The 22,510-nt window shown below is 40.3% G+C and overlaps 1 protein-coding gene across 7 annotated transcripts in view; it reads right to left on the reverse strand.

Annotated features, from left to right (window-relative positions):
• Positions 1 to 2,103: 2,103 nt before the first annotated feature.
• LOC101736498 (zinc transporter foi) overlaps positions 2,104 to 22,510 on the reverse strand; it is a 49,143-nt gene continuing 28,736 nt past the window's right edge. For 4 of the 7 annotated variants that reach the window (XM_038015577.2, XM_062672854.1, XM_038015580.2 and 1 more), the window contains 6 exons: positions 8,288 to 8,823; positions 6,645 to 7,711; positions 5,955 to 6,091; positions 4,839 to 4,919; positions 3,821 to 4,008; positions 2,104 to 2,893 (listed from right to left, as the gene is read on the reverse strand). In XM_038015577.2, the coding sequence (XP_037871505.1) occupies positions 2,753 to 2,893; positions 3,821 to 4,008; positions 4,839 to 4,919; positions 5,955 to 6,091; positions 6,645 to 7,711; positions 8,288 to 8,716 (2,043 nt within the window). In that variant the 5' untranslated portion in view covers positions 8,717 to 8,823 and the 3' untranslated portion in view covers positions 2,104 to 2,752. Of the gene's footprint in view, positions 2,894 to 3,820; positions 4,009 to 4,838; positions 4,920 to 5,954; positions 6,092 to 6,644; positions 7,712 to 8,287; positions 8,824 to 12,852; positions 13,197 to 13,657; positions 13,883 to 22,510 lie in introns of those variants that run through there. The other 3 variants (XM_062672860.1, XM_062672855.1, XM_062672858.1) reach the window with 2 other exon arrangements.

Here is a 22,510-nt window from a genome sequence, read left to right on the forward strand (position 1 = left end):
TGTGGTCCCCATGACAAACTGCGGTCAATGATAACACCAAGATTTTTAACGGTGTCACTAAACGGGATGTTTATCCCGTCAAGAGACAATTGGGGAAGATGTGTCCACTCTATCTTACTGCATGTCCTTTGGCTGCCAACAATTATACACTGCGTTTTTGTTGGATTCAGTTTAAGGCCGTACGCGTTACTCCACTCAGATAAGACGTGTAAGTCGCTATTCATAGTTCGAATAGCATCATGTAACTGAGGAAGTGGAGCTTGACAATACAGCTGAAGATCGTCTGCATAAAGGTGGTAGGACGAAGTGAGATTACAAGATATTGAATTAATGAAAAGAGAAAACAAAAGAGGAGATAAAACGCCACCCTGAGGCACTCCGGCAGATGTATTGCACCAAGATGAAATCGATTCACCAAGGCGAACACACTGTCGGCGTCCGTACAGGTAATTACGAAACCATTCAATCACAGTTGGAGATATGTTGAAGGAGCGAAGAACGGCAAGTAGTATGTCAAAATCAACCGTATTGAATGCATTGCTGAAGTCCAGCAGTGTCAACACAGTTAACTGACCGTTTTCCATACCCAGGCGTATGTCGTCGGTGATTTTTACCAGAGCAGTGACTGTACTATGGCCAGGACGAAAACCGGACTGAAAGGGATTCAGGAGATCATGACTATTAAGGAACGAACTCAACTGGTTATGGATAAGGCGTTCAAGGACTTTAGATAGGAAAGGAAGAATGGATATAGGTCGATAGTCGGAAAAGGATTTAGGGTTAGGTTTTTTTGAGTATGAGAAAATGCATTTTTAATAGTTTTTTTTTGTTGCTTAGATGGGTGGACGAGCTCACAGCCCACCTGGTGTTAAGTGGTTACTGGAGCCCATAGACATCTGCAACGTAGACGCGCCACCCACCTTGAGATACAAGTTCTAAGGTCTCAGTATAGTTAAAACGGCTGCCCCACCCTTCAAACCGAAACGCATTACTGCTTCACTTATTAGTGAGAAGAGCGAGATGTTTACTTTTACTGATGAAGTTAAAATATTATCATTTCATTTCTATAGCCTAGCAGAACTTATATAAGATGTTGAATTTTCCAACGTTTCTCCAGGAAAATTATTATTATTATTTTTTTATTGCCCTTGTAGGCAGACGAGCATACGGCCCACCTGATGGTGAGTGGTTACCGTTGCCCATGGACTTCAGCAATGCCAGGGGCAGAGCCAAGCCGCTGCATACCGCTTAATACTCTCCACAAGCCTCGTTCGAAGAAGGACATGTCATAGCGTTCGGGAAACACCGTGGAGGGGAGCTCATTCCATAGCCGGATGGTACGTGGCAAAAAAGATCTCTGGAAACGCACTGTGGATGACCGCAGCGGCTCCAGGTAGTATGGATGAACTCTACTCCGATGGCGATTACATAATTTCACATAAGTTATTGCACCATATGTGTGATATGTGAGTATATGGTTAAGCACCCAGTCAAAGAGCAAACAAGTCTGTTCATTGCACAGATGTTTGCTCAATATCAGAATCGACCCGATGACCCTCAGCCCAACAGTTAAGGATGCTAGCTACTACACCACCGATACAGTCAGATTATAAAGATTTTTCTTCATCACTGTCTGGTCAAACTTTAGAATTGAACCTGATCTTCAATTTAGACCAGCTTTATGCTTCAAATCAAAATAGGGAACAGCTTATTGTTTTGCACAATTACAATCAAGTAGTAAGTAAGTATTGTACTTTCAGGTTATTTAGGAATATTATGTTCTTCTTTTTATAATAAATTATTTGCCTTGTAAAGTATATTTAAATAAATGTTTTTATTACAATCACATATTATGTCTGACGTCATTTGGGGCCAAAGAAACGACAAGCCAACCACTGATGCTTTATGCATTGTTGAAAAATGTTAAAATCAATTCATTTTAGTCAATGAGCTAATTTTAATATTGTTAACATTCATTATCACTTTTAAGAATCAATATCCGTTGTCCAATTAGTTAATTAGTTAATAATTATTCAAGTTAATTACGGTTTGTCACTAAAGAAGATTCACATTTGTTAATTAGGCCGCACATAAAACACATTATGATTTTAATTTACATATATAAGTATATATATATATGTATATTTATTTATTTATCCACTGTGAACGTATCATTAATCTTAAGTACATTTATCATTAAAATATTTACATTTACGAAAAACTTATTTTTGTTTCGATTTTAAAAATACAAAAAAAAAAAAATTTATATGTAGACACTTTAAATTAAAATTAATATAGTTGTAAGTAGTAGTAAGTAATACTTTTAAGTTTAATTCATGCTTTCGCTTACGGAAGGAACACACTGAACAGTTCTTAGTCCTTTATAAAGAAGGGACTCCTTATTAAGATTCACTCAAAGGTCTTCCTTAATTGCCGTTGTTAAAATTGCGTAAACAAAAAGGAACACACGCCGAGGTCAGTCAGACACGCTCACAAACTGTCAGTGGGATAAACGTCAAACTGACAGCTGTCACTTTGACGTCTCCGAACGGAACATTAGGCACGCGGGTCGAACAGCACTTGGAATTCTTAAACATTTAACGATCACATTGTCTTCTTTGGAGTCTTCGAACGAGCGAGGTTGCCAGACGAGAAAAACAAATTTAAGATTTGCGGTATTTTGTTTGATCTTTAGAACGTTTTTTTCTCGTATGGCAACGATCGATTTTTATTAAAATTGGCACTTTCACTTTCAGCCGAACAGGTTTTTGAGGTCGTCTTCGTATAGAGCGATGACCAGCATTATACCGATGCCGCTGGCTAGACCCATCAGTTGCAGCACACATTGGCATAGCGTACCCTCGTTGCTGTGAGACGTGCTAAGTTCAGGCATCTGCGAACGAACATGATGAAATGTTTGATTTGCTCAAATTGAATTGTGGGGGTGGTTTAAGACAATTAACGGTCTCCGTAGAACCGATAGGGTTTAGTCCAGCGGTCGGGGAACCGAGGTAAATTACCCCAAATGAGGTATAAAATGAAATATTGGGGGGTAAAAATGAAACTTTTGTGAGTAAAAAGTATATATTGAAGTGAAACTTCTTTAGACCGTTAAATTTTTGTTATTGTTTTCTTTTCAAAATTATCATGGGGGGCATTCCATCGCGGCAGAATTAGACAAAAATGGTGATACCGTAACTACATTTGAGGGGTTTTTGGATGAAAAGATAAAGTCCACTAATGTCGCAGGTTTTTTTTTTTATTGCTTAGATGGGTGGACGAGCTTACAGCCCACCTGGTGTTATGTTACTGGAGCCCCTAAATATATATAACGTAAATGCCGCCACCCACCTTGAAATATGAGGTCTAATGTCTCAGTATAGTTACAACGGCTGCCCCACCCTTCAAACCGAAACGCATTTCTGCTTCACGGCGGAACTAGGCAGGGTGGTGGTACCTACCCGTGCGGACTCACAAGACGTCCTACCACCAGTAATTACGCAAATGAGAGGTTTGATTTTTATTAGATGATGTTATTATTCCTTCATCGTGGAAGTCAACCGTGAACATTTGTTGAGTACGTATTTCATTAGAAAAATTGGTACCCGCCTGAGATTCGAACACCGGTGCATCGCTTCAACGCGAATGCACCGGACGTCTTATCCTTTAAGCCACGAGTTCATGTTTTTTTTTTTGCTTAGTTGCGTGGACGAGCTCACAGCCCACCTGGTGTTAAGTGGTCACTGGAGCCCATAGAGATTTAGAACGTAAATGCGCCACCCACGCATCACAATCGGGATTCGCTTGTGATCGAACTTACCATATCAACGAGGGCTATGTAGAGGAACATGCCAGCTGCCACTGCGAATAGCCACCTGGTTGCCGAGGGGGCGTGCCCGGCCAGGACCCCGCAGACCATCCCCGCCAAGCACAGAGCCGACGACAGTATGTTGTAGCAGACAGCACGCTTAACAGACATGCCCGCCTTCAGTAACACCGCGAAATCGCCTGAAAACGATATTTGAAAATAAATAATAGTTTAAAAAAAAACAAAAAAAATAGAAAATAAATTTTAATAAATTTAAATTAAAAATAGAGTAAGAAAAATGATTTTATTGTAAAATAAAGTGTGGGGTGCATGGTAACAGTAGTTATAAATATTTTATGAACAGATATGAGTAGAAGGGTTATTTTGATAATATCCTGAAAAGCTTTTTTTATTTTCTACTTTTTTGTTGGATTTTCTATAAAAGCGTTTTTTTTTTGTTTTTGAAACTATTATTTAATTTTCAGTTAGATGAATTTCAATTTTTTTTCAATTTTTTTTAAAATATTGAATTGTCATCGGTCCTTAATAAATATGCCAAATTTCGAGTTAATCCGACGTTTTGAAGGGGGTCAAAATCATGTTCAAAGATTCCGTTACATATTAACATACGTCTGAAGCTAATAAAAGCGTATTAATTAACATCAACGATGTAACAAAAAAACATCACGATGACACGTGTCAAATTTGACAGCTGTCAAACGTAGCTACGAAAGACGTTGTTCTCCTTTAAGTACTGTTTGCAGCGTTTAGTAAATATGTTCACAGAAACGTAGCTTAAGATTTAATTTGATCGTTCAGAATGTTTATTTTTTCTATTTCAGAAAAACCCTGACTATTCGACAAGGATGCCAGAGGGTTGTCAGATAAAAAAAATAGATATTTAAAAAATCATCCCAGTATAGAGAACCACTTTTTTTGAAGTCGATTAAATAAAGGCAAAAATAATGCGCTAATATTTGAACAACCAGTCTCATTGTGACGCACAACAATGCCAGATCCAGTTTCTTACCCAGCTCGTGAGGAAGTTCATGGCAGAGCACCGCGATGGCGGTCGAGAATCCACCTGCTATGCTGGATGCGAACGCTGCGCCTGTGTAACGAGAGACGCACAATTGTATTCATCCACCTAATCTGATAGCCTTTAGAGGCTATTTCAGCGTAACCTTAACTAGTAGATGAGCTCACGGGGCTCAAACCTGACGACGATGCTAACACGAACCCTAGCAAGAGCCGTGCTTCGCAGAATCTACCGCCGGGTCGGAAACGCGACCCACTGAGAAGATCCGGCGAGAAACTCAGTGGGCTTTATCAACATTAAATTTTTAGCGAGCCGGCCGCTTCCACAGTCTATGTGCTTAGTGAGAGTTTTTTAACGTTCTCGATAGCGTAAAAGTTAACTCAGTGCTTGTATGAAGTTGGAACAGCAACCCGTAGCGGCTATGATATATTAATTACCGATATCCAGTTTCGTCTTACCAATTTCAGTTGGCTATTGAAGCGGTTTTTTTTATGCACCGATGGGTGGACGAGTTCACGGCCCACCTGATGTTAAGTGGTTACCCATAGACATCTACAACGTAAATGCCGCCACCCAACTTGAGATATAAGTTCCAAGGTCTCAGTATAGTTACAACGGCTGCATCACCCTTAAAACCGACACGCAATACTGCTTCACGGCAGAAATAGACAGGGCGATGTGTGGGTGGATTATACTTTACTAATTATCTATATATATAAAAATGAATTGCTGTTCGTTAGTCCCGCTAAAACTCGAGAACGGCTGGACCGATTCGGTTAATTTTGGTCTTGAATTATTTGTGGAAGTCCAGAGAAGGTTTAAAATGTAGATAAATATGAAAATGCTCGGAATTAAATAAAAATAACAATTTTGTTTTCCCTTTGATGTGTCCCCAGTCCGACGGATTCCTTTTGTTTGTTTTAAGTTTATTTTATACAAAAGTTTAGGTCTTTTATTTATCGATTGAGGCACTACAAAGTCTGCCGGGTCAGCTAGTTATGTTATAAATATTGGTGTGTCAATACAGAATTCAAATTTCGCATAAGCCTCAATAAGTTCGTCGCGTTGAATGATGCTAAAGTCGAAGCTAGTTATTTCAAAGCTCACCAATGGCCATGCCGTCTGTGAAATTGTGGAGGCCGTCACCCATGATCACCATCCAGGCCACGGACGCTATCGACGACGGTGGAGCGTGCACGTGCCCATGGGCATGGGAGTGACCGTGGTGCGCTCTAGAATGTTCCCTGTTGGAACACATCAGTCTCGTAAATTAGGGGGTAGTCTTCAAAAAATACAAACTGTCTTTTTGTTATGTATGCCGGAATCCTACCATTACTTATAATATACCGAGGCGTGAAAGGAAATTTGGTTTGAGCGATATTTTTACGAATTTACAGGGAGGAGAGGGGGGGTCATTTAAAGTTTAAAATGGTTTTAAAAAAAGTTTAATGGCGTATCAAACTGTGCCCTTGAAACAGCGCGATCATGCAGAAACTTTTTTTTTAATATTTTTATTATTTTATTGCATAGATAGGTGGACGAGCTCACAGCCCACCTGTTAAGTGGTTACCGGTGCCCATAGACATCTACAGCGTAAATGCCGCCGCTCACCTTGAGATATAAGTTCTAAGGTCTCAGTATAGTAGTACAACGGCTGCCCAAACCTTCAAACCGAAACGCATTACTGCTTCACGGCAGAAATAGACAGGGTGGAGGGTACCTACCCACGCGGACTTACACGACGTCCTACCACCATTACATTTGTACCGATACTGACAAACAGCTACAAACACTGACCTCAATATAACTGTGTAACTGCCGCCATCCTTCAGATCCTTGGACCCGTCTTCTTTGTGTTTGATATTGTTCATTTCGACAACAGCAGGAGTGGTCTCGGCTTTCAGCAGCCAGTCCTTGGCTGTGGGTTCCTCTTTGCCCTCAGGATTGAGGGCGTTGGACGAGACCACGCTTACGGAGTTGTGCTTCGCTTTAGGGCTGGGCGGTATACCGTCCCTCAGATGGTGCTCGTCGTGAGTATCCGTATCGATTTCATCATAACAATAAGGATATTCAGAGTATTTGTGCTTGCAAGTTTTCGTTGTGGGATCTCCCTTTTCGTCCCGCTTAAAGATCTTCATGAGACTGTTCGAAGTTGTGTTCGTTATGGGAGCTTTTGAACCACCCGAACATCCCCCGACCGTCTCGTCCTTAAGGACGCGCACTCTGGTCGGAAGTTTGTCTTCCTCCAACTTCTGCCTGCGTTTCCTCCACTCAACGACAACCGTTAATCCCTTCTCTGTGAAATAGAAGAACACAACGCCCAGCATGGCGGCGAATCCCTTCCACATTCCGTCGTCGTGCGACATTTCCGCCACCGCATGTCCACCGCCCTCGTGGTCGTGCATGGGACTCATCGCGTGAGGCATCAGGTGCAGCAAGGCGTCCCCGCACAGCGTCCCTACGGCCAGAGCCACCAGAAACTGCAGCAGATGGTTATAATAAGTCTTGTGCATGACAGGGATGACCGCCACGCCTAGGAGACCACAGGCGCTGATCGCGGTTATGCTCAGGGATGAATACAGCCAGACCGCGAACATGTTTTTCGTGTACGCGTTCTCCTTCTCTTCCAAGTCTCGGTGGTGGCGAACCAGTAGATTCGTTTCTTTGACGCATCCAGAACGTTCTATCGACGTGTTTGCTAGTTTCTGGTACAGCAATATTGGACAGACTGACCTCAACGTGTCTTTGGATATTAGGAGTTCGTGGTCGTGGTCGCTGTGGGTGTGATCCTCGTGACCGTGGCCATGGTCGTGGGGCTTTAACCTCGTGTTCACCGTTGTAACCAGTTCTGAACTGTTAACGCACTGCAATCAAAATTTTTAAATACCATGAAATCTTTTCTTTCATAAGGATCGATAAAACCAAAGCTAAGGTTGGAGCTCAAATTCATTGGAATAACGTTAAAGCTATACGGAAGCACTAGCTTTTATTAGCTTTGCAGTATTAGCTGTTGGTTTTAAGGACCTTGGCTGGTTACTTTTCCTCGATTGATAATCTATAGTGATGGTGGCGAAACTCGCACCCTGAATGATAATTGTTTTATTTTCTCTATTTAGTGTTTATTCAGGTTTAAATGTGTAATAACGGTGGTTTATTAACTTTTTAGTATCTGTTAAAGTGAACAAATGTGGGAAAATGAAACAAAGCTACTGAACATAGTTTCTCGGGATCTTCCAAAAAGTCCACTAAATAACCACCATTTTACTTAGATTACATTTAAACTTTTAATTAAATGCCAATTGATTAATGTTTCAAATGAATCACTTTTCATAAAATAAAAAAAGAATACTATACAAAAGTTTAGGCTGCATGTTTTGGGATACCTTTGCCTTTCCAGCTGAAAAAATAGAACTACTACTATGTACAAAAATACGACTCACGCTGACAACTTCTTCATCCTTCGACGTCTGAACGTGGAAGTAGGCCGTGCTGTCGGTCGTTTGGCCACCATCGATCAGCTTATGCAGGTCTAGCTCTTCAAGCATCTTGTTGAAGCCGGTCAGGTTCATGGTCATACTAGCGGCGTCCCCGTACATGCCGAATATCTGGGCTACATACAACTCAGGGTCGACATTCTTCGCGTCCCTCTTCAAGCGATCCTTCTGTCTGATCTTCTGAAGCTTCTGATGGTAGCGGTTCCTCGAATCCAGCCTCCTTTTCTCTTCTAATTCGAGGGGCATGTGGTCCGTGGTCTCGAGCCTCGGTTCGTGTGCCGAGACTCCATCTGTCTGTATGTCCACGTGGGAGCCGCAAGTGTGGGCGGCGCACAGTAGACAAAACATGCAAACTGTCACCAAATGATGTGACATTTTGACTTATAATTAAGTGTTTTTTTTTGAGCTTAATTTATAGATTTAAGTCCATCAATTTTGTGTTTGTTTTTTTTCTTCTTTTCGTATACTTTCCGACGTACGGTCTGCGAACAAATAATAAATAGATTAATTTATTTTAATTTAAACCTTTCTAAGGGATTTAAGATAGTGATAATAATAACATCTAGTTTGCAAAGTGCCCTTGTGAGTCCGCGCGGGTACGTACCACCGCCCTGCCTATTTCTGCCGTGAAGCAGTAACGCGATTCGGTTTGAAAGGTGGGTCACCCATTGTAACCTTAGAACTCATATCTCAAGGTGGGTGGCGGCATTTACTTTATAGATGTCTATGGGCTCCAGTAACGACTTATCGTCAGGTGGGCTGTGAGCTCGTCTACCCATCTAAGCAATAAAAATAAAAAATCGTGACCTCGGATCACAGGTTGTTCGAGTATTTGTATTATTAGTGGAGGTTAATGATTATTTTCAAATCACCAGTGCGATATTGAGACATTACTGAGATTAAGGTACCATACGGTACTTATATCGGCCGCGTATCTCTGTTACTGTTTCGGGATTGACTGCGAGCAGGAAGAACTATTTTGTATAATTTTGAAAATTTAGAAAATCAAGTGGCAGTTTTTTTTTTATTGCTTAGATGTGCGTGTTTTTTTGTTACGATATTTTATTCTAAAATTTTAAACTTTAATTGGCTTTCATGTAAAGCTGCAAAAATTTCGCTTTAACCAAATTACCTTTCACTGCTCGATATGAAACCTAGACTGAACACCAATAAGTACAAGTCAATTTATTAATTACTAGCTGACCTGGCAGACTTCGTAGTGCCTCAATCGATAAATAAAAGACCTAAACTTTTGTATAACATAAACTTAAATTCAAGACCAAAATTAGCCAAAACGGTCCAGCCGTTCTCGAGTTTTAGTGAGACTAACGAACAGCAATTCATTTATAGATAGATAGATAGATGCGTCAAATTGTATTAGTAAAATAAAATGATTAAATAATAAAAAAGGTTTTATTTCACTAAGGACTCGATCTCATAAAAACGAAAAAAAAGAAAAAAAAATTGTATACTTTTTTTTTTCTTTCAATTTTCCACATGAACGCTTCTCGTCAGTCGACCTTGTAACCGATGATTAGTCGTCTCAACTGATCGCCGCGTTTCCGCTTGAGACACCGATTAAATAACTCAATCTTTTTCATTTGAGGTTATTTTATACATAATGTTTGATATCACTTCGGGCCTTGACCTTTGACTTAATTACGAATCTTATTTTACCTAATCACAGGCATAATTAAGATATAATAGAAAAAAAAAAAACCAAGAAAACCGACTTCAACAAAATTCGTAAAATATAAATGGGACCACACGTGTGAACACACATACAAAAAAAATCTATTCAATTGTTTGAACTTCGTCTGTTTTTTTTTTGAAGTCGGCTAAATATATTCTGAAGTATTTAAGATTATGTAATTCAACTTTATTTTTTTTATTGCTTAGTTGTGCAGACGAGCTTCACAGCCCACCTGGTATTAAGTGGTAACTGGAGCCCATAGACATACACAACGTAAATGCGCCACCCATCTTGAGATATAAGTTTTAAGGTCTCAAGTATAGTTACAACGGCTGCCCCGCCCTTCAAACCGAAACGCATTACTGCTTCACGGCAGAAATAGGCGGGGCGGTGGTACCTACCCGTGCGGACTCACAAGAGGTCCTACCACCAGTAAAAAAAATAATTAAAACCACAATGACGATTTATGTCAGTGGTTTACATTGTCATTACATTTTTTGCTATTGCATAGATTAAATATTCGAAATACTTGAAAATAACTATACTGACTATACTGAGACCTTAGAATAGAACTCACATCTCAAGGTGGGTGGCGGCTTTTACGTTGTAGATGTCTATGGGCTCCGGTAAGCACTTAAAATTAGGTGGGCTGTAAGCTCGTCTACCTTGACTATTTGATTTCGATTTGATGCATATTGCATTGGAACACCAATCAAAATGTTGTTTTATATTTACAGGTAGTCACCGCGATCCCGCCTTATACTGCCACAGAGCTGTCACGTTTTGAGGGATCGGACAGGCGTTTCGGCAATCGATTCAGGGTTCGAGGTAGGTGGGTAGCGATGTTCACGTTCTAATTGTCTATTAGTTCCGCTAACCACTTACTTAACAGCATGTGGACAGTCAGTTTGATCATCGATTAACCGCCAATTGAAAAAAAAAAGTTGTACTTCAGAATAACTAAAATATTCTTTATATTTATATGTCAATAGGCAACATTACAATGACAATGAACAAGAAAAAACGCATTGCCAACGTAACGAGAAATGACCGAAGTCACGGGCGCGTTACCTACGTAATTGTAATTTTAAAAACAAATAAAAATAAAACGTTCCAGATTTAAAATTCGCGCTAAAGTCAAGGATGAGATACAAAAATTAGCAGATCTAGAACTCCTGTGACGTCATCGCGTACGCCATCTTGCATTTTATTTAGAGATACGCCGCCCGTGGGTGCACAGCGCATTCGAAAATAGTAATGCAGTTTTTAAAGTATTTGATTTTTACGAGCTAACAAGCTTTTTTTTGATTGCTTAGGTGCGTGGACGAGCTCACGACCTACTTGATGCTCAGTAGTCACCGGAGTCCATAGACATCTACAACGTAAATGCCGCCACCCACCTCGCGACATGAGTAAAGTTGTAAGGTCTTAGTATAATTACAACGGCTGCCCCGCCCTTCAAATCGAAAAGCCTTATTGCTTCACGGCAGAAATAGGCAGACTGATGGTATTTACCCGTGCCGACTCACAAGACGTCCTACCACCAGTAATTACGCAAATTATAATTTTGCTACTACACGATGTTATCCTTTACCGTGGAAGTCAATCGTGAACATTTGTTAAGTACGTATTTCATTAGCAAAATTGGTACTTGCCAGCGGGATTCGAACACTGGTGCATCGCAAGATACGAATGCACCGGACGTCTTATCCTTTAGGCTACGACGACTTAAAACGTGTTAAAACTTCAACGTGTTGCAAGCGCTTTGATCACGGATACATCATTAGACCACGTTTAATAACGTCCACAATGTAAACATAAAATAGTCGTGAATTCATAAAAAAAATATCGTAACAAACCTACTGTTTAAATCGCAACTGTGTTCACAAGTTCAAGGAGCGACTAGAAAGTGTTTTCCGAGTTTGAATGTTATGCAATCATTCGTGCACTACAATTTTTTTTTTTCTTCATCGCGATTCAATTATGGAACGCGGCCTAAATCCATGTAAACACACCAAATAAACATTTAAACCAATAACGTTTCTTATCGGTAGGCAATAAGAGTTATAATCGAGCGCGTTTGTTGACCTCTGTATTCAAGGCGAAGGTTATCATCTCCATACCTGTATATCTCAAGGGACATACAAACTACTCTATGTTATTATGTAAGTTTTAGGCCAAGGGATTCTCTATACGTACCGTGTTCCATGTAAAGACGAATCACAAGTTCACGACTAGATTATTATTTTGTTTAGGCAATTTTAGGCCCAATTTTTTTTTTACCTTAGCTTTGAGAGGCTATTTCAGCATAACCTTAACTAGTAGGTGAGCTCATGAGGCTCAAACCGGACGACGTTGCTAACACAAATCTTACCAAGAGCCGTGCTTCGCAGAATCTACCACGGGATCGGAAACGCGACCCACTGAGAAGATCCGGCGAGAAACTCAGTGGGCTGTGTCTGTTAGTTAATTTACTCGTCGAGCCCTTCGTCACAAGCGACGGGTTCGACGGTTTGAGGTACCTAAAAGCACCGTTAGTGGATCGGGAGGATCCGAAATGACGTGTTTTGGGCGACGTCGACTGCTTTCCATTCTATCCGCAGAATCGAGAATGTAGCCCACTGAGTTTCTCGCCGGATTTTCTCAGTGGGTCGCGTTTCCGATCCGGTGGTAGATTCTGCGAAGCACTGCTCTTGTTAGGGCTAGTATTAGCAACGTCCTCAGGTTAGAGCCGTGAGCTCACCTACTGGCTCGGTTACGCTGGAACAAGCCTCTAAGGCTACCAACTTAGGTAGGAAGAAAATAGGCACTGTCTTACCTAGCGCGGCCCGCAAAATGGGACCTATCATCCTCTTCTAATAATGGCTTTGGTGAGAGAAGCAGCAACTTTAACCCTTTGATATCTAGCGCCTAGCACAGACTATTTTACTATCTTTCTTATCATTTAGCTTCAATTAATTTCTTCTTCTTCTTTGTCGTTTCCTCATCACTGAGGGTCGTGACCACCTTGGTCCAGTTTTTGCACCAGCTTCCTCCAATGTTGCCTGCATTCGGCCTGCTTAATGGCGCCCGGGACGCTGGTGTTTGTGGCCTCCTTGACAGTGTCCGTCCACCTGGTTGGCAATCTTCCTCGACTTCTCTTTCCTTCCACGTGACCTACAACTATTAATTTTTCCAAGTTCTCAGGATTTTGTCGGGCCACGTGTCCGAAGTACTTGAGGAGACGCTGCATACAGATTGTAGATAGACGGGTCGGACGGGTCCCTGATCTTGGGAATTTGGCCTCGACAAATTCCCAAGATCAGGTCCAAAATCGTATCGAGCTAATAAACAAAATCATTCGGCGTTTCCTGTTGTGAACGATTTTAGTTAAGAAACTGATACCGACACATCCGCCGTGCGTATCATTGATAACGGATAATAATATTATAAAGAGGAAAGATTTGTTTGTTTGTTTGTATTGAACAGGTTCCGAAACTACTGAACCGATTTGAAAAATCCTCGTACTGTTTGGAAGCTTCACTATTTCCGATTGACATAGGCTTAGATAATCTTTTTTGGAAAAAAATTAGGGATCCTTACTAAAACTACTATAATGTAACCCAAGGTGTAAAAAAAATTACCTTTAAATCGTGTGCCCTGCGAAAACTATTAATGATAGAATAAAATAATGTCCTACAACTTTGTAGAACACATTATTGTAGACTTTTTTGTAGAACTGTTATAGTTATGCCGCAATAAGTGTTCTTTAATTTAAAAAAATAATAAAACGTCAAATATCGTTGAAATTTTTGTTAAAGACCTGAGCGGAGCCGGAGCGGGCCGCTAGTCCTTGATAAAGGATTAAATCAATGAACACGATTTCGCTAAATAAACACCTTTTATCGATCGGATAAAGAGATAAATGTGTTTTTAAAGTTATACTATTTTTAGATTTGACAAACAGACATAGTTTCCTGTTTGTCCTACCTAGCCTTTTTAGTGATAAGATATTTTTTGTAAATTATAAATATCGCGTCATCGCGATCGAGGGGTAAATGCCTGCAAAATTTCGGACAGATTTACGGGAACATAACATTTTTGGACGGATTTTTCTGAATACGTTTTTTTTTTATTGCTTAGATGGGAGTCGTCTATTATCAAAGGTGGCAAATCTGTGCATTTGGACAAAAAAAATATTATTGATATGTCAATACAGATTGATTTGAATATAATCGTCTCCTTCAAAGAATACGGTTCAAAACCTGCATTAAATAAAGGTTAATACTTAACCTGTTATTTATCTAAGATGTCGTTCAGAAGAGTTTTGTGACTGCCAATGGAATACAAAGTCAATAATTCGTTTTTCTGATTTACCAATAATTGTCCAAAAGTCACATTGCCGGCTTTGATAATAGTCGACTCATGGGTGGACGAGCTCACAGCCCACCTGGTGTTAAATGGTTACTGGAACCCATAGACCTCTACGACGTAAATGCGCCACCCACCTTGAGATATAAGTTCTAAGATCTCAAGTATAGTTACAACGGCTGCCCCACCATTGAAACCGGAACGCATTAACTGCTTCACGGCAGAAATAGGCAGGGTGGTGGTACCTACCCGCGCGGACTCACAAGAGGTCCTACCACCAGTATATGTGAAAATTGCGAAAATTTTTGAAAAGATTCGTGTACTTCATATAGTTTGTGTTTTAAACAGATTTAAACCTAAAATTAATAATTGATCTGTCCACCTTACTTATATAATGAGAATTTTCTACCGAGAAAATGACTACCGTCTTCTTTGTAAATGATATTGACTAAATTCGTTATCTTCTCTGCTTCGCTTCTACCAATCGCTTTCTTTTACACCACGTAGGTACAGATTACCAAATAAACTTTTTACCAATGATTGATAGGTAATTTAATCAACCTACAGATAATAATGATAAACATGTCATTAATAGATTGATTCGCTTTACCAGTAATCTATATTCGCGTTCAAAACAAAACACACCTTACTTTTGAGTGAGTTCAATGATCCAGTTTTATTTTATTTTTTTAAACAATAATCGGGTTACGTTTATTAGATAAAGAGCATTGCGCAATATATATAATGTAACATTATTTTTTTTTGCCTAGATCTGTGGACGAGTTCACAGCCCATCTGATGTTGGAGCCTATAGACATCTACGACGTAAAGTTGAGATATCAGTTCTAAGGTCTCAAGTATAGTACATTCTGTGGCAAATACTAATTATACTAATCATAGCGTCTAAGCTGTATGGTCTCGAAGTCATTTTAGCCTAAAAGATAAGACGGCCGGTGCGTTCGTATCAAGCGATGCGACTGTGCCGGTGTTCAAACCCCGCAGGCAGACACCAATTTTTCTTGTATGAAATACGTACACCTAATCTGATAAGCCTTGAGAGGCTATTTCAGCGTAACCTTAACTAGTAGGTGAGCTCACGGGGCTCAAACCTGAGGACGTTGCTAACACGAACCCTAGCAAGAGCCGTGCTTCGCAGAATCTACCACCGGATCGGAAACGCGACCCATTCAGAAGATCCGGCGAGAAACTCAGTGGGCTGGGTTAAATTACTCGTCGAGCCCTTCGTCGCAAGCGACGGGTTCCACGAGAATAATGACCGGTCAAGGTAGATGGCGGCATTCCCGAGACCACTTTACAGCAGGTGGGTCCTGTAACAGGTAACCGGTAAGCCCTAGAAATCTTGTTCAATAACCAAACTCAAACCTGCGTCCTTAGTCGTATGATACCAAATACAACGACACACCCAGTAATTACGTCACTAGATCCTAATGCTAATAATTATTCTCGTTTTTACCAACACAAATGATATGAAAGTTGCCTTTTGTATATTTACTTTCACATTCAGTTTTTCACTCGTTCGAAAGATAGGAATGTTTTGCGTAAGTTTCTTATATTTCTTTCTAATCAAAACGCAGCTATCTATACTTCTATACTAATATTATAAAGAGGAAAGATTTGTTTGTTTCGAATAGGCTCCGAAACTACTGGACCGATTTGAAAAAATCTTTTTCCATTAGAAGCCGACATTGTCCCTGATGAACATAGGCTACTTTTTTTATTATTTTTTTTATTTTTATTTTTTGGTTTCATGTGTGTTTTAATGTTTCCGAAGCGAAGCGAGGGCGGGTCGCTAGTCAGTAATAAAAGGGCCAAAAATCGATTCAGACACGATTGAACTTGAAACTTCTTAGTGTGGATTCACGTATTGGACCTTGATCTTGTAAAAAAAGAACGTATTCCAAGATACGGTACGCCACTGTTACGGTGCCGACGTGCGAGCGAGACAAAAACTCATTTGTCGACGTCACTCTACAACTAATCTCGAAGCTGTGGTAGGACCTCTTGTGAGTCCGCACGGGTATGTACCACTACCCCGCCTATTTCTGCCGTGAGCAGTAATGCCTTTCGGTTTGAAGGGCGGGGCAGCCGTTGTAACTATACTGAGACCTTAGAACTTATATCTCAAGGTGGGTGGCGCATTTACGCTGTAGACATCTATGGGCTCCAGTAACCACTTAACACCCAGGTGGGCTGTGAGCTGGTCCACCAATTTCACAAAAATCGCTTCCTATGAATGGAAGTTGCTTATTAAATAATGTATAACAAGGACGTTCGGCAACTGACTTTTATAATATTTTTCAATTTTACATAACAAGTCACTATTACGACAGGTTTCCGATGATTATGGAGCTCGTGCCCTTTCTGGTTTTAAGTGGAGCAGGGCATCATGATACGAAATGCCATCGCTCTCATATCTCTATATATGTATAAATAGACTAAGACAAAACAGTTGAGTACCACTGTCTTCTCTGTTTGTCAACCGATTTTTTAACAGTTATTTTTCTTTTATTGCCCTTGTAGCAAAATAACTAATTGGATTGCGTTTTTGTTAAAAAATCGACAATGTACGTTAAAAGTGCGCGGAAAAAGAGCAGGCGCGTGACACGACGAGCTAACCGCGTGCAAGTTTTTTTTTTATTGCCTTTGTAGGCAGACGAGCATACGGCCCTCGGTTATTGGCAGGCCGGTGAGCATCTTTACCAGATCTGATCAGCGGCTGTATGAGCGTCAGCGTGATCTTCTCACGTCAACCTGACCAACTACCATCAGCTTCTCTAAGTTATCGGGGTCTCTACGAGCGATGTGACCGTAGCACGCGAGGATAAGCTGGAAGCAGATAGCGGACAGCCTTTGGTCCGGCGTTTAGTACATGGACCGGTCATCGTTCCCACAGACACCGCCCACTGAGTTTCTCGCCGGATCTTCTCAGTGGGTCGCGTTTTCGATCCGGTGGTAGATTCTGCGAAGCACGGCTCTTGCTAGGGTTCGTGTTAGCATCGTCGTCAGATTTGAGCCCCGTGAGCTCACCTACTAGTTAAGGTTAAAAAAAGAGTTAAAAAAAAGTCGATGGGATTCGCAACATCCGCCTTATAATACCCTGGGCACAATGATCTTGCTTAGCTTAGAAAATCGTCTATGGCTTTCTTCATTTCCCTGCTAACCCAGTCTGCAGGTACTAGGTGGATAGGTGTGTATACATACACACTGTATGAGATCAGCAGACTCACATCTAGTTGGCTCCGAAACCCGAGGAAGTCAAGAATATAACGATATTTATGACTGTGGCTTAGTCACAGGAAAATCTAGTAAGTCGCAACGACCGGCGCACGACCAAATCGCCCAAATCTCAACATAGATAAGGTTCATATTTTAATATACAATCACAGCGTTCGTGGTCTGGGCACCATTCCCAGATGGCACATGCTCTGTGCCACCACGCGCGTCGCAGGTTGCGGATAGCGAAACGGCTTCCAGATATGGATGCTAGCTGCCATGTGCAGTCGCGGACAATTGAGCGGTCCATTTCGAGGGGCACCGGGATTTCTCGTGGCGGGGAAGTCTCTATAAAGCGGTGCTAAACCCAATGACATTTGGACGTCAGTGGCGAGTAGGAGCCGCCACTCTAATCAAAGCTTGGACCCGGGGAGACCATCCTCGAAAGCCTTGGTTGGCTGTTGGTCTAGGAGACGGTACTCCGAATAACAAACCAAGTGCTGCCTTGTACATAGGTGTTGGCTCACCAAAGGCTAGGTCGTCTGCCCGATTGTAGGCATAAATAAAATTAAATATGGAAGCAAGATTTAAGAACAAACTACCCCAGGAGGGTTCCAGCTCTTGTATCAAGGCTGGGGAATCCCTCTCTGAGCAGAGCCCAGTGCGAAACTCAGGCTGCCCCACGGATTCTGGGGGGGGCAAAATTTTGCAATCCCATGAAGATAGGAACAAAACGAAAATTTTATCACAACAAATATTCCATAAAGGAATGTTTAATAATAAACCACAACCTACGCCAACTAATAAACAGACAGAAGACTGGAACGACGTACTTAGAAGCAAAAGACTACGGTCTAGTCCGGACAATCATGGAGTTTTAAAGCAAAAAAAACTTGATACATACTGGCTCTCAAATCCATTTTCTACATCAAACAGATTTGCTAATCTTGAGGTTGATAGCCCCGGCGAACCCACGGATAAAACCGATACTGTGGTGAAGTTACCTAAACCACCCCCAATATTTGTAGACAGAGTGAGCAATATAAAGCCTCTTATAACACTTTTAAACAATGTTGGAGATGATAGTTATGAACTTAAAGTGTTACCAAACGAACGTGTTAAAATTCAACCAAAAGCTCCTGATACTTACATAAACATAGTCAAAGAACTTGAGAACAAAAAAACTGAATTTTATACATACAAACCAAAGGAAGACAGAAACTTCAAAGTGATGCTAAAAAATATGCATCCATCTACTGATCCAGAGGACATAAAAGAAGCTCTGTCGCTCCTTGAGCATGAATGTACAAATATCTGGAATGTTAAACGCAGGATCACTAAGGAACCTTTACCCATGTTTACGGTGGAACTCAAACAGAAAGAAAATAACAAATCTATCTACGACATAAAATCCCTCCTTCACTGCAGAGTAATATTTGAGCCTCCAAGACCTAAACGAGAAATACCACAGTGTGGAAATTGCCAACAATATGGTCACACTAAAACCTATTGTAGAAGGAGTCCGAAATGCATAAAATGTGCAGGAGACCACCTATCAGCCAAATGTAGTCGGAAAACTAGATCTGATGATGTTAAATGCGTTCTTTGTGGTGGAAATCATCCTGCAAATTACAAGGGATGTAGCATCTATAGGGAGTTAGAGAAAATCAGGTTTCCATCACAATATGAAAAGAAAAAGACACAGATTGCATACAAAATGTCTAAACAACAATCTAATCCTCAACTCAGCCAGCGAAACCCTACATATAGTGAAGTGTTAGCTGGCTACCCAATAACAGCTCACTTATCAGAAAATATGCCTACATCTAATAATAATAATAATTATAATCATAATACAATCAATCATAATACAAATGGAAATAATAAATATAATGAAACCTACAATAATAGTAATGACATACGGGAGTTAATGGATATGATGAAACAGATAATGACACAACTAACAACAATGACTAATCTAATTATATCTCTAACAACAAAACTTATACCAAGTTCGATTCCATCAAAATAGTTTTATGGAACGCCAATGGCCTGTCACAGCACACCTTAGAGGTTAAAAAATACATTGAAGTAAACAAAATAGACATATTTCTGATCTCAGAAACACACTTCACCAAGATGAGTTACTTCAATATACCAAATTATAATGTGTATCACACTATGCACCCAGATGGCTCCGCCCACGGAGGAAGTGCAATTATAATCAGAAGTAACATCAAGCACTATGAAGGATCTCATTACTGTACTGATATAATACAAGCAACAAACATCGTTGTTCAAGACTGGGTGGGACCCATCACCATATCGGCACTTTACAGCCCTCCAAAACATAACATTAAGAATGAAGATTATGAAAAGTTTTTTAATTCCTTAGGACATAGATTTATGGCTGGTGGAGATTATAATGCTAAGCATACAAGCTGGGGGTCTCGAACTGTGACAACGAAGGGAAGACAGTTACTTTCTTGCATTGAACGACTAAGATTAAATGTTTGTTCAACTGGCGAGCCAACATATTGGCCGAGTGACAAAAGGAAGGTACCAGACTTGTTAGATTTTTGTATCACAAAAGGCATCAATAATGCATGTATAGAGTGTACATCCAGTTTTGATCTCTCATCTGATCACTCCCCAGTCATAATAACGCTCAGTCGAAATATAGCCAGGAAAATGAAAACATGTAGACTGCATTCTTGCAGGACCGATTGGGATTACTTTCGTGTATTGGTATCTGGCTCTTTGGACATCAATCTACCTCTAAAAACAGAGGATGACATTGCGGATGGTGTTGAACATTTTAACTTTGTTGTACAACATTCTGCTTGGCATGCGACACCCGCCCCACCAATTGTAAAACCATCGCAATGTTCTCTTTCAATCAAAACGTTGTTATCAGAAAAAAGGCGATTAAGAAAACGATGGCAAACTACGAGGCATCCTGATGACAAAAAAATATTTAATTACAGTATTACAAAATTGAAAATACATTTGGCTCGTGAGAGAAACGAAAAAACAAATACATATATGCAAGAGCTGGATGCCACATCGAAAACAGACTATTCGCTATGGAAGGCTACCAAATACCTTAAACGTCCTATAAACCACCAACCTCCTCTACGGAAATCTGATGGAACTTGGGCCACTAGCGACCTAGACAAAGCTAAGGCCTTTGCTGAACACCTGGATAATGTATTTACACTAAATGCGATGGATAATTCGGCTATGCCTGCCAATGAATCGGAATTGAATGAGCATGTTATTGAGGTTCCCTTCAAAAAAATTCGTAAATCCGAAACAAGATCTGTCATAAAGAATCTTGACCCTAATAAATCACCAGGATATGATCTAATAACAGCAACTATTTTAAAAGAGTTACCTCAAGAGGGAATTACTTTCTTGACCCAATTATACAATGCTATTTTCAGACTTAAGTTTGTGCCTCACTTATGGAAGGTAGCTCAAATTAAGATGATACCTAAACCTGGAAAAAGTGGCGAGGACGTGAAATCTTATCGTCCTATCAGTTTGCTCCCTGTACCGTCCAAGGTCATGGAGATTCTGTTTCTCGCAAGATTGAATCCTATTATTGAAACGAAAAAACTAATCCCAGATCATCAGTTTGGCTTTAGATGGAAACATAGTACAATCGAACAAATTCACAGACTTGTTGAATATATTAATAGAGCTTTTGAGGGAAAAAAATACTGCACGGCTGCCTTCCTAGATATATCTCAGGCCTTCGACCGAGTTTGGCATGAAGGACTCTTACTCAAAATTAAAAAGAAGATCCCTTCCAACTTCTATTTTTTCATTGAATCTTATTTGAGTAGCCGATATTATTTTGTTAAACACGGCGATGAAATATCGCCTCTCCATTCAATTAATGCCGGTGTTCCCCAAGGCAGTGTCATTGGGCCCACTTTATATCTATTGTATACAGCTGATTTGCCCGAAACTGATGGTACGATAATGGGAACTTTTGCTGATGACACCGCAATAATGACCATGGACGATGATCCAAACGAAGCTTCTTATAAACTACAGAACAGCCTTAATAATATCAACACTTGGCTAAAAAAATGGCGTATCAAAGCGAATGAATCTAAGTCTGTACAAGTTACTTTCACCACTCGAAGACAAACTTGTCCCGCAGTCACCTTGAATAATATAGAGATCCCGCAATCTGAAAATGCAAAGTACTTAGGGATGTACCTGGATAGGAGACTGACTTGGAGAAAACATATATTCACCAAGCGTCTTGCGGTGGGTCAGCAAATACGTAAATTGTATTGGCTTCTTAATAGAAAGTCTCAACTGTCAGTTGAAAACAAGCTTTTACTATACAAATCTGTTATTAAACCCATTTGGTCATATGGCATCCAATTGTGGGGTACTGCGTCAAACTCAAATATTGAAATACTTCAAAGATTTCAATCAAAAACGCTCAGGATGATAGTGAACGCACCATGGTATGTTACAAATGAAAGAATCCATTATGATCTTGCCATAAGAAAAGTCAAACATGAAGTAATCCATCGAGCTAAAGCATATTGTGTAAGATTGGAAGCCCATCCGAATAACCTTGCTAAGCATTTAATGGACAACCTAATGACTACTAGAAGACTCAGAAGAAGAGTGCCTCAAGATCTACTAGATCTACTGTAGATTAATTGATATGGACATGTCAATGGACATTGTGCATGCACCGCCGAAATTCTTTTTATCAAAACTACGGTTGAATGTCTTACGACAGCTTACTGTATAGAATAAACTAAAAAAAAAAAAAAAAAAAAAAAAATCACAGCGTTCATCAATTTCAATTTCATTCGAGCAATGATGTAACGTGTTAAGATTGAACTAACCCTACGATG

Source organism: Bombyx mori, chromosome 2 (assembly GCF_030269925.1).
Source record: "Bombyx mori chromosome 2, ASM3026992v2".
Taxonomy (NCBI): domain Eukaryota; kingdom Metazoa; phylum Arthropoda; class Insecta; order Lepidoptera; family Bombycidae; genus Bombyx; species Bombyx mori.